At 47.8% G+C, this 12321-nt stretch overlaps 1 protein-coding gene and 1 long non-coding RNA gene across 3 annotated transcripts in view; one reads left to right on the top strand and one right to left on the bottom strand.

Moving 5' to 3' along the window:
• LOC116079087 overlaps positions 1 to 5310 on the bottom strand; it is a 15110-nt gene extending 9800 nt beyond the window's left edge. The window contains exon 1 of the long non-coding RNA XR_004113750.1: positions 5013 to 5310. This is a non-coding gene — a long non-coding RNA (uncharacterized LOC116079087). The remainder of the gene's footprint in view (positions 1 to 5012) is intronic.
• The window catches only part of Adam19 (ADAM metallopeptidase domain 19), a 90877-nt gene extending 80309 nt beyond the window's left edge, over positions 1 to 10568 (top strand). The window contains exons 19-23 of one of the 2 annotated variants that reach the window (XM_031354779.1): positions 974 to 1148; positions 1858 to 1942; positions 2369 to 2593; positions 6056 to 6208; positions 6950 to 10568. In XM_031354779.1, coding sequence (XP_031210639.1) covers positions 974 to 1148; positions 1858 to 1942; positions 2369 to 2593; positions 6056 to 6208; positions 6950 to 7003 — 692 coding nt within the window. In that variant the 3' untranslated portion in view covers positions 7004 to 10568. The remainder of the gene's footprint in view (positions 1 to 973; positions 1149 to 1857; positions 1943 to 2368; positions 2594 to 6055; positions 6209 to 6949) is intronic. The other variant, XM_031354780.1, reaches the window with a different exon arrangement.
• The last annotated feature ends 1753 nt before the right edge of the window (positions 10569 to 12321 follow it).

The following is a 12321-nucleotide window of genomic DNA, read 5'->3' on the forward strand; positions in this document are numbered from 1 at the left end:
GGAAGGGAGGGAAGGAGGGAGGGAGGGAGGGAGGGAGGGAGAGAGAGAGAAAGAGAGAGAGAGAGGATGGTAAGTGTTGGGGTAGGTCATTGGATAGTCACAATTACTTGGGGGAGTAACTAGTAATTAGTCCTTTTAGGGAGACTTGAAATAATCACAATCCTGGGGTACATTGTATTGGTTATTTTGCTTTTTGTTAAATAAAGGTTAAGAAATGGGAAAACAGACAAGTTTTATAGTTCTTAGGGGAGGACTTGACCCCTGTGGTTTCTAGATTTTTGTCTTTGAATAATGGCAAAAGTACTTAAATAAATATAAGGCTAAAAACTGGATGTAGTAGTTGCGTACCTGTAATCCCAGCACTAAGGAGACTGAGGCAGGAGAATTGCTGCAACTTTGAGGCCAGTCTGTGCTGTAACAAAATGACAACAGACAAGAAGGAAGAGCCTGACTGTGTCGTGAACATGAATAGAGCAAAGGGGAGCTTCATTGACACAGGCGCACTGTGTATTTTTACATTTATGACTCAGGAACTGTTGAGATGGCTTTGGACCCAGTGGTGAGACTGAGGGTCCAGGGTGAGAGCTCTAGTCCTAAGACATCTGAGCCAGTATTTTCTGGCCATTGATCTGTGTCCAGGAAAATTGTGTCACTGGCTGACTTGATGAAAATCCATTAGTTGGAAGCTCATGGTGAATGACGGACAGAGTCTGAACTGCTTTGGGAGGAATCTCTGCAGCTGAGCAGAAATGACTGTGGGCCTGTCTTTAGAAGCCTGTGGGCCTGGCTCTTTCAGCTAGCATTAGGGCCCCAACAGAAGATAATGTCCACGTTACATTTGTATTTGTGTTTGTTTAAAATAAGTCGTACAAATAAAACGGTAATCAAGTATCTGAAGGGGAACGGAGGCTCTTGTCATTTTACTGTAGCCTGAATGGCCTTTAATTCTCTCCCTTGTGCTGACTTCTGGCAGGTGTGGGTCCGGTGATCGCAGGGGTCTTTACAGCCCTCTTTGTGTTGGCAGTCCTGGTGCTATTATGTCACTGCTACAGACAGAGCCACAAACTGGGCAAGCCCTCTGCTCTCCCTTTCAAGCTGCGGCATCGGTTCAGGTGGGACAGGGTGCTGTGCCCAGCCCTGGTGGAAAGGTTGGTGGTGATGGGTCTAATTCTGGGATGGTGAAGGCAGGGAACATGCCACCCTCACCCCTTTGGTCCTGCTCAGTCACCGTGGCCGACACTGTTAGGTCATAGTATAAGTGATTTCTACTGAGCCTGGTCATTAACTCCAATTCTTTCCAGTAGAAAGCCCTTAGTCAGTTCAAATTGGGGTATGACATAAAATCTATTTACCGTCTCCTGCCTGGTTAAACTTACATCTTATTTTTAAAGGGCAGGAAGCTGAAGCGACAGAGAGGGATGACAAGCTCAATCAGTCCCAGAGATAACTAGACATTAACCCAAGAAGACAAATGATTAATTCATTGAGATATTGATGGGGCATGTTCTCTAGAGTTCTGTTAAATGTACTTGCATGAGAAGGGATTTTTCTTTTCTGCCCTGCATCCTTCTGTGTCCATGCTGGTGGGTTCGGGGTACATGATAGCTAGTGATACTCAGTCTCCTTATTGAAGAGGGAGAGGCCCGTTTTGTGCCAGGCAGAAGCCCTTCCTTGGGCATCTCCACTAGCCATATGTGTGTGCTTATTATTTAGGAGATGGGTTTGAGAGGATTATCCCACTTTCTCTCGAGGAGGGTTAATTAGATTTGTTCACTGGCCTGGGTTGGATTTGCGTAGTCCACACACACACACCATTGAACATCTCCCTTCCCCCTATCCCCTATCCCTTGTTTCTAGTTGTCCTTTCAGGGTGTCTCAAAATGGTGGAACTGGCCATGCCAACCCAACTTTCAAGTTGCAGACACCTCAGGGCAAGCGAAAGGTAAGGGCTTTGCACCATTGAACTTGATTGATTTCCCTTAATCCCTGTTAGGCTTTTTGTTTTGTTTTGTTTTGTTTTGTTTTGTTTTTTTGGTTTTTCCAAGACAGGGTTTCTCTGTGTAGCCCTGGCTGTCCTGGAACTCACTCTGTAGACCAGGCTGGCCTCGAACTCAGAAATCTGCCTGCCTCTGCCTCCCAAGTGCTGGGATTAAAGGCATGCGCCACCACTGCTTGGCTCCTGTTAGGCTTTCTTAAGTGCTTATGTGTGCCCTCAGGATTGGTAACGAAAGCCATCTCAGGCTCTGGAGCCTGGAATCTGAAGGTCCACGTGTCTGTTCTGCCTGCAGATGAGGCTCTGGTCACCTCCTTGAGACACACACACACAGAGGATTCCTTACCTCAGATGTTCTTTGTCTCCTCCACACAGGTGACTAACACCCCTGAAACGCTCCGGAAGCCCTCCCACCCTCCTCCCAGGCCCCCTCCAGACTACCTGCGAGTTGAATCCCCACCTGCACCATTGCCAGCACATCTGAACAGGGCTCCTAGGAGCTCCCCAGAAGGTGGAATTCCAATAGAAAGAAAAGAGTCAGCCAGGAGGCCTCCCCCAAGCCGGCCCATGCCCCCTGCACCTAACTGCCTACCGTCCCAGGTAAGTAGGTTTTCCGAGACCCTAGGCTGCAGACATCGCCCATATCAGACCACCAGCAATGAGGGCTTGATGCACTGATTAGATTTGATCATCCTTTGTTCTGGTGAACCTAGTGGGCTTCCAGAGGTTTAGCGATAAAGACTTAGAAGTACGTTCTCAGCCAGGTGGTAGGAGTGCACAACTTTAATCTCAGTGCTCAGGAGTAGAGGCAGGCGGATCTCTGTGTTCAAAGCTAGCCTGTTCTACACAGCTAGTTCCAGGACAGCTAAGGCTATACAAAGAAACCCTGTCTTGAAAAACCAAAATACTGCTGTTGCTGCTGCTGCTGTTACTACTACTATTAATCCTCCTCCTCCTCCTCCTCTTCCTCCTCCTCCTCCTCCTCCTCCTCCTCCTTCTCCTCCTCCTTCTTCTCCTCCTCCTCCCTAAGCTACATGATGCTTTTTTCCTATTTGATTTCCACTCACTTCATACCCCAAATTAACTTCTTTCAGTTTCCCGAGATCCTGTCCTCTTCAGGTCATTGCAGATGCTGTTTTTCCTCATACACACACACACACACACACACACACACACACACACATTCCTTTGCCTGGTCTGTTCCTATTCACCCTCAGTTGTGACCTTAGATAACACTCCTCCCGAGGGGCTTCTCTCACCTCATAAGGCTGATCTTAGTGCCCTGCGGCCCTCTCATTGTATTCAGCCCTACAAAGTACCTACTAGTTAGCTCCCACTCCCTGAAGAGTCTTCCTGAAGGGTGCACCATGATGCCTCGCTTGCCTGAGTGGGCCTCTGCAGGGGTGATGGGTCTAGCCTGTCTCCTTCTGTGTAGCTGCTACTCACAACTTGGAGCTATAACACAGTGGCTTGTTCGCTCAGCATGTATGCTCTGGTATAGGTTCCCTAGTGAAGACATGGACATTTCTTGGGCACTGGCCTCTAGAGCGGATTGTGTTTGCTTTCTCTTGGTATGGTTCAAAGGATTTCCCAGGGCCAAGTTTCTCTGCTCACAACTACCACAGGGTCAGCTTTAAGTTTGGCATGGTCCCTGGGGCATGAGACAGAGAGGGTATCAGTTTGGGTTCTGTGCTGTGAAACTGCCTCTTGCGAGTGCCTGGGGGGGGGGGCAGGATGAGACATACAAATCCACACAGGGGAGGGATGGACTGCATCTGAAACTTTATGGTGCAAGCTGAGCATACCCAGACCCATTCCTACCTAATCACTTTAAACACTGCTCCACGACATTGAGCCATGCATGCCCTGAAATGGGCTAGCTCTTATTCTCTTTGTAAACAATGACCTTAAACTGAGCATGCTCAGGGAGGTATGCCTAATGAATGTGAATGTACTCACTGGATAAAGTTGGCCTTGCTGCCTTTGTAGAGGCATAGTGTAGCAGATCCTCATCATGTTTTCCTGGAGTGCTGGAGGTCATAAAATCCTCCTCTGTACTCTTAAGTCTTGGCCCTTCTTATTTTCCCACCAAGGATTAGCTTCTGGTATTAGACTGGCTTCTTTGGGAGGCCCGGTGCTGGGAGGCCCAGAGCAGACATTCTGATAAGGCTCCAAGCCAGATAACGACTGCCAGTGGCTCAGTCTGCAGTTTCTCAACTGTCGCCTATACCCCGCAGTCTTTCCCTGGAAGACCTGAGCTCTCTGCACTCGGGGTTCCATCCTTTACTGTGTACCCTCCCAGACCAGCACCCCTCCTGGAAAGGGGAGAAAGCTCAAGGGTGTGCAGCAGCTTTTTGGTCTCAGGCATTTTCGACTTTTCTTTCTGAGCTTCAGGTTTTGCCCTGAGAAGTCAATCGTGTAGGAAAACCAACTCTGCACAAATGTGTCTGCCCCCTGCAAACTCGCCCATCATGGAGCTCACAAGCACCCCTCTTAGGCAGGTCAAGGAACTGGCTTCTCTCAAGTCCCAGCAGCTTAGGGACAGGCCATGATTTTGTCATTTTGTTTTTCCAATTACAAAAGAAGCACATATTTGTTTTTAAAAAATTGAGTAGTGGGGCTGCAGAGTTAGCTCAGTGGTTAAGATCACTTGCTGCTGCCCTTGGGGAGGACCAAGGTTCAGTTCCCAGCACTGAGATCAGTGAGTTCCATGGGATCTTCTGGACTCTGTGGCACCTGAACATATAGGGCATAAACTCACATATATACATAATTAAAAATAACACAGTTAGCCACATGTAGTGGTGCATGCTGTTAATCCCAGCACTTGGAAGGCCAAGGCAGTTGGATTGCTGTAAATTCAAGGCCAGCCTGAACTACATGGTGAGTTACAAGGTAGCCAATGCTATGTAGAAAAACTCTGGCTCAAAACAACAGCAATAATTCTTTATACTAAAATACTTAAGTAGTGCAGAAATGAGCATCTGTTCTGGGAAATGTGATTAGCTCATTTACTTACGTTTCTGGTTGAGTTGCCTGCTTGCTGAGCTCCCCAAACCTGTGATGTCTCCATGAATCAGATAGAAAAGGTGCCCCTCCCCGCCTCTATTTCAGTTCTAGTCAGAGATGGCTAGAGACAGAAAATAAAAGCCTGGTAAATTATTTATGTTAATAGGGATAAAAGAGATGAGGAGGAATAAACTAAAGTAAAAGTAGGCTTAGGGGAGCCCCATGTACGTGTACACACGCACACACACACACACACACACACACACACACCACACATGCATGTACACATATTCTCTCTCTCTCTCTGTTTCTCTGTCTCTCTTTCTGTTTCCCTCTCTCTCTCTATCTCACACACATACATATACCATTCATCTGTCTTCCCAGATCATGTCCACCCACTTCGCTCATCTCCGCTGGCCTTAGGCAGGGATGTGGTAGTCTGCTTTGTATCCATGCTTCTCAGTTGGGCCCATGTCAGCTTGTCTCAAAGCTGGCTGTCTTCAGTAGCCCAGATCCCCACGCTTGGCTCTTTGCGCATGCTGTAGCCCACGTCACTAGACAAGCTTACATTTTTCTCCCACTGTGGACATTCTGGAAGTTTCTAGTTTCTGGTTTTTAAGTATGCACAGGGACATACTTACAAACCAGCCTTTGGCTCCTGTACTAACAGTCTCTAACATGGTCAACTGGAAGTGGGATTTTTCACATCAGGAAAAGACCTTTTCTTTTTTCTTTTTCTTTTTCTTTTTTTTTTTAAATTTTGAGACAGGGTTTTGAATTCACAGACCCACCTGCTTCTACCTCCTGAATGCTGGAACTAAAAGTATGCCTTATCATGCCATGCCCATAGCTCTAGTTTTAATAGACAGCCAACTTGTTTTTCAAAACTTATTTTTCTCTTAGCATGTGACTATATTATATACCCATACACAGGCGAGTACTTTAAAAATGGGGCAATCCAGTATGTAAGTTATTTTGGATGTGATCCATAAGATAGTAGGCATATTTTCTTTTGAAAGGAGCCCCTCAAGTAAGACTTCTTGCTCTCTCCAGGATTTCTCCAGGCCTCGACCACCTCAGAAGGCACTCCCAGCAAATCCTGTGCCGGGCCAAAGGACCATTCCCAGGCCAGCAGGCGCCTCCCTGCTTCAGCCCCCTACTACAGGTCCTCAGCCTCCTAGGCCTCCAGCAGTGCCTGTTCCAAAGGTGAGTGCACAGAAGTACCCAGAAGGACCAGAGGGGAAGTGTATGGCTGAGAATGAAGTCTCATGGTCCAAACTGAGGTTCTAGAACAGAAGCAGAAACGAACATGTAACCTTGCTTGGTGGTCTGTTTGGCTGTACCTTACATGAGCAAAAGGAGGTTTGAATTTCTTTGAGAATGAAGGCGTCACACAGAAACCTGAGCTCTGGTGGCTTTGTTGGCACCTGAACAGATAGGCCACCTTGAGTAAATCCTTGTCTTGATTAGAAGACTTAAGATTGACCGGCAAGGTGGTTCAAGGTAGTTTTTAAAAAGGCCTCAGAGGCTGCAGGGACCAGCTCCATGACATTGCTATGAAGGTCAAAGCCATTAGTTTATACAAGTCTGTCGACATCTGTCCCTTTCCTTAATGTCTCTCTCTGGCTGCCGTGTCCTCAGCTTAGTCTGGGGAGTTGGGTCAGAAGGGATGAAGCAAGAACAGCTGGCTGCCAGCTCATATTCCCATGAAGCACTGGGAAACTATTGTACTGAAACTTGACGGAAGAGGAGAGGGGCTAAGTTTCCAGCTTTGGGAGTGGGCACACAATTGCTCTCACTGCAAGGGCTGATGGCCCCGGAAAGCAGCCACAGGGACAGACTTCTGACAATCACGCTCCTGCCCTTGGCTGTTAAGAGCAAGAGGACACTTGCCCCCAGTCCTGCTGGCCAGCCCTCAGGTTGTCACGGCTTTCTTTTCCTTTCCAGCTTCCTGAGTACCGATCACAGAGGGTTGGAGGGATAACTAGCTCCAAGATCTAGAAGTGTCTAGAAGTTTCATGTTTCAATTGAAGACTCCGGATGCCATGGAAGGTCCAGAAGAAAGAAGCCTGCTCAGCCACCCTGAAGCTTCAGTAGCCTTCTGGAACCCCCTCATCCCCAGAATCTCCCTTCTTACCCTAGCGCCTCCTGCTTCCCCTGAGGCCCAGGGGGACTCATATCCGAGGGCTCCTAAGTGTTGTCCTGTGCAATATACAGCCCGGGTAGGAAAGGGAAACATATGGAGGAGGGTGGGGAAGATTCTCCCTCAGCCCACTAGCCAAGAGCTACCAGCGATGCTCAGGGAAGTCTTGAGCTGGGGTCCTCCTATACGGAGCTTGGAGAAGGCATCCATCTGGGTCCTATGCTGGCAGGTACACATGAGAGCTTCACTATTGACTTCCCTCTGGGATCCCAGGCTACCCAGGCTGGGCCTTACCGTCTCTTAGCTTTTAGGGACTGAGGAAGCTACTGCTGCATCCCTGCCCCCAGGACTTGGTCAAGGTGCCTGTTCCTGGCTCTCTGGCTGCATGCAATAAGCCATGCTCCTCTCCCCTGCCACTCTTCACATTCCCACTCCCATATTTACACGGGTCACTCTGACTCAGACAGGTACTATTTGTAAGTAGCTTAGACAGCAGGGGGGGAGTGGTCAACCTGTGTCCCCTCTGAGCCACGATGCCAAAGGTTGCTAAGGACAGTTAGAATCCCCAGTCATCTATCCCCAGTGTTCCATGTGTCACCTTCTCCTCCTTTTCCAACCTCCCTATCCTATGGTGCTTTGGTGGTGAACCACGCAGTCCTGACTTGCCGATGACTATATGCTAGTGACCTACAAATCAGGATCCTGCCTCATGGGGTAGCCACTGGACTTTCTGCACTGGATCTCAAGAGCATTGAGCTGAGTGGCCGTTGTGTGCGTGCGTGTGTATATGAGAGACAGAGACACTGTGTGTGTGCGTGTGTGTGTGCGTGTGTGTGTGTGTGTGTGTGTGTGTGTGTGTGTATGAGAGACAGAGACAATGAGACAGACAGGCAGGCAGGCAGGCAGACAGCTCTGCATGCATTTGTGCTTTATGGCCTTAGGCAGGATAAGGGATCTCCTCCTTATTTCTGACCTATATGTAAGTAAGGTTCTCCAGGACAGCCACAGTTATACTGAGGGGGACTAACATGTTTGGAATCCTGGCTATTAGTATTGCATACACAGGGGCACCAGCCCCTCCCTAGTGGTCAGCTCTGAGGTGGGACTGTTGACTCTGTGAACAGATCGCTGTCAGCAGCCATGGTGAACCAGATCTGGGCAGGGTTCCCCAAACTCTCCTCATCCAGGGTTTTATCATGCACCTGCATCCTCTCCTGGTTACTGCCTCTAGGTGATCATCATGGCAAATGCTGAGAAGGTGGGAACGGGACTTGGGTGGACCTCCTCTTGCTTGGTGCTCCGCGACTTAGAACAGTTGTTACACATTTGCTGGGCCTGGCCTCTGAGAGGCCATCTTCCACCCCCAGAAAGGTGCTAATAGCACTCCAGAGGATTCTCTAGGGGCCTTCCCACCACCCACAGCAAGCAGTTGTTAGCTCTTGGAACCCTCTAGAGGAAAAGGCAAGCTTTTGACTCCCCATTTACCACCTCGAGGCCTCCTTATATCTCTTCACAGAGTCAGAAGGTCTTGGGACTGTAGACAAGTGGAAAATATGGCATACATGGCCTGGGGTTTAAAGGTCTCAGGAAAACATCTTTCTCCTTTTCAGGGTGACTACGCTTTTCACATTCTTAAGTGGGATCCAAAAGCTTACTTAGGCCTTGGTCCGTCTCCTATATCAGTTTCTCATTTGTGCGCTTTACCAAGTACCCAATGACTACAGGTCATCCTGACTCTCACCACAAAGTTAGAAACCCTCTCCGCTTTCTGTCCCTTGAACCATATCAGAAAAAGACCCATTTCCTTGCTTTTTGGCATCACTTCCATTTTTTTCCTTTTTCATTACTTCGATACCACCTCCATCCCATAACATTATACTGTGACGTGTAAGAGGACAGGATATTTTTTAACTTGGTAGAAAAGTCGGCAGCTACTCTAGGTACACCTTCATTCTAGGCTTTGTTTCCAAAGGCCAGCGAGGCTGTCACAGGTAGGAATCCCTTCCCGTCTGCATTGTGAAGGGTCCCATACAGGTGTATCTAGACTTCAAGGATAGGGTTTGTCCCAAAGGATTGTCACTTAGGAGATGAAAGAATATTACCACATGGGGAGTCGGGGGAGGTTGTAACAGAATACTTTGGTCTACCTACACCAAGTCTATGAGGGCATCCGAGACTGAAAAGCCCTTTTCTTATGCATAGAATGTGAGCAAGGCTAGAAATAACTGTTCAAGGCATCTCTGTTCCCGGCCATTGAAGAGGGATATCAGAAGATGTTGAAATAGATCAAAGCCAAGGCTCTGGTGGGCTAAGGGAAGGTTTGTAGCTGGATTTAGTGGTGTACATCATTAGTCCTAACAGAGGCAGGTGAATCTCTTGAATTTGAAGTTAGCCTGGTCTAAAAAGGAAATTCCAAGACAGCCAGGGAGACACAGAGGAAAAAAAAAACCTCTACAAAAACAAAAATTAAGACAGGACCTCATGTATCCTAGATTGGCTTTTAACTCACTTTAAAAACCAAAACCAAAACAAAGGATGACCTCTGAACTCCTGAGTGCTCAGACTGCAGGCATGTGCTACCATGCTTTATGTGGTCCTGAGTTCAAACACAGACCTTTATATGTGTATAGGCAAACACCCTACAGCTGAGCTACATCCGCCAGCCTAGGCTGTAAATGTTTTTAGAAGCTAGATAAGCTGCCTGCCAACCTTAGAACTGCAAAGCCATGCCTGACCTGTAAACCTCAGCTCCCCATCTCTATAAGAGACATAGCCTGGGCTAACCCCCTTCCAAGCTGCAACTCCCTGCTTGCTTTCTGTTCCTTCTAGTCTTGGTGACTTCCACTAGTAAGAAAAACCCCTTTCTACCCCTGCTCCAAGCAGCTGTAGACAGGAGGGTCCTAGTGCTCTCTGCAAGGCAGCCGTCCCACCCTGCAGCAGTCCTTCAGCGTCTCCCCTGGGCTCGGTTCATTTGCTTACTTGACAAAGTGGGGGTGAGACTTGTATTCTTAAAATTGAAGGCTAGTCGTTTTGTCAGATGTGTGTAATGACAGACCCAGAGGACTCCACACACAGGCCAGGGAACACCAACTGGAAAGGTACCCCATCCCTAGGGCAGCTTGCTAGGGAGAGGTTCTGTAGAATCCGAGCCCAGTACCCCAGAGTCATGTATCCAGTGTCCTCTTGTATGGCTGCGTGTACGTCTATGTCTGGGATCCAGGGCAAATGTGAATTTTCTTTTGATTTGGGAGATTGTTCACAGGAAATAGTCCTCTCCTCTCATGTCCTCCTATTGATTGTTTACAATATTTGTACATCTATGCAAAATACTTGAATGGGCCATGGTGCCTTGTTTTGTTTTGTTTTTGTTTTGTTTTGTTTTTCCTTGTTTGTATTTAATTAAAACAAATTGTCACTAGGAAATGCTCTCTGTTTGGACAGCTCTTTTGTGTGTGAACTGTTTCGGACTGCCTAGACCACTTAAGACATGTGATTGTCTCAGGTATCACACAGACCACCAGTCTTCTCAGTTGGCCATGACCTGAGCCACAGTGACACCCTGGGGTTTCCCATGGCCAGTAGAGAGGGCTTCCTGCTTTGTACCTGTGCTCCAGATGGTCTGGCTTCATTAAATCTTGGATCACCAAAGGCTTTAATAATCACTTAGTTTCTAGAACATTCTTCTACACTATTGCCTTTAGGAGACAGCTGAGATGCGCTGTGACCACCTGTCTTCACTAGGGGTGTGCTTTAATGAAGGGGAGAGACTTAGTGTGAGTCCTTGGCTGAATGGGTAGGTGCAGGGAGGCCAGCTTGTGTGCACTTAAGATTTCCTGGGCCTGTATGGAGACAGCTCATACTGCTGGTCTCTCACCACCACACCTATTTTCTTCCAGCCTCAGTTTTGAGGTATTCTAAGATTATTAATAACCATAGGAGCTTTACTGTATAGGTCTGATTGAAAATGGCCCCCCTAGTCTCATAAGGCGAGGCATTAATGGAGGTGTGGCCTTGTTAGAGGAAGTATGTCACTGGGGGCAGGCTTTAAGGTTTCAGAAGCTCAAGCCAGGCTCACTGTCTCTTCCTGATGCTTGTGGGTCTAGATGTCAAACTCTGAGCTACCTCTCCAGCACTGTGCCTGCTTGTGTGTGCCATGCTTCCCTCCATGACAATAATGGAGTAGACCTCTGTAAGCCAGCTGCAATTAAATGTTTTCCTTTATAAAAGTTGCTGTGGTCATGGTGTCTCTTCACAGCGATAAAATCGTAAGATAGTCATCTCATTGAACCCTCGAGTAAGGGCTAAGGAAATACCATCCTTTGTATTTCGTATGCTTTTTGCCATGTGCCTGGCTTCGAGTAAGGGCATAGACGTGAACTAAATGAATGGTTCTCAGAAATACATCAGCCTTCCCTGCTTGAGTGAGGACAGATCTTGGAAGACACAGTCTCCAGATCAAGGAGTGGCATCCCAGTGTGTGAGAGGGACCAGTGGAGTGAATTTGCTCTGTGTGCATAGAAGATCAGGACATTTGTCAAGTAAACACACTCTGAAGTCTTTATTACTGACCCCAGAGCCCATACTCTCAGAACCCTCCCTTTACTACCACTCCCCCAGGATCCAATGTGTTGCATTGATTTCAGTCACAGTCAGAAATCCACATTCATCAAATTACTGGGCATTGGAGGTGGAAGGTATAGGGACCCAGAGTGTTGATCTGCCCTAAGAGCTTGTCCAAGGCCAGAAACAGTTTGACTTGGGTGTGGTTGTACTTAGGGGATCACATCTGAACACAGGATGCAGGCAGGGAGTTTTACAGTGCTACCTGAACTGAAGATCAAGTTTCCCCTTTCCCACACACTGGCACCTAACTTCACTCTCTTATGTTCCTTGTGTCAAGCCTACACGTTCACAGCTGTAAGAAGCTAGGAAGAAAAGGACCCCACTCTCTCTCTCTCTCCAGCTGCTATTCTCTGACTGCTTCTGGCCAAATGTGAGGTCACCAAAAATGGCCCCAAGAGCAGGTGATGATGGAGGAGTCATGGCATGCTGTTGCCAGTGTGGGCAGCTAGGTTGTCAATGGAGATAAACTCAGTTCCAGTTGGGCCAACAAGGCTGTGTCAAGCCTGCACTCCCACTTGATTACTGGGATTCTAATATGATTCTACTAGATATA

Source organism: Mastomys coucha, unplaced genomic scaffold (genome assembly GCF_008632895.1).
Source record: "Mastomys coucha isolate ucsf_1 unplaced genomic scaffold, UCSF_Mcou_1 pScaffold5, whole genome shotgun sequence".
NCBI lineage: Eukaryota > Metazoa > Chordata > Mammalia > Rodentia > Muridae > Mastomys > Mastomys coucha.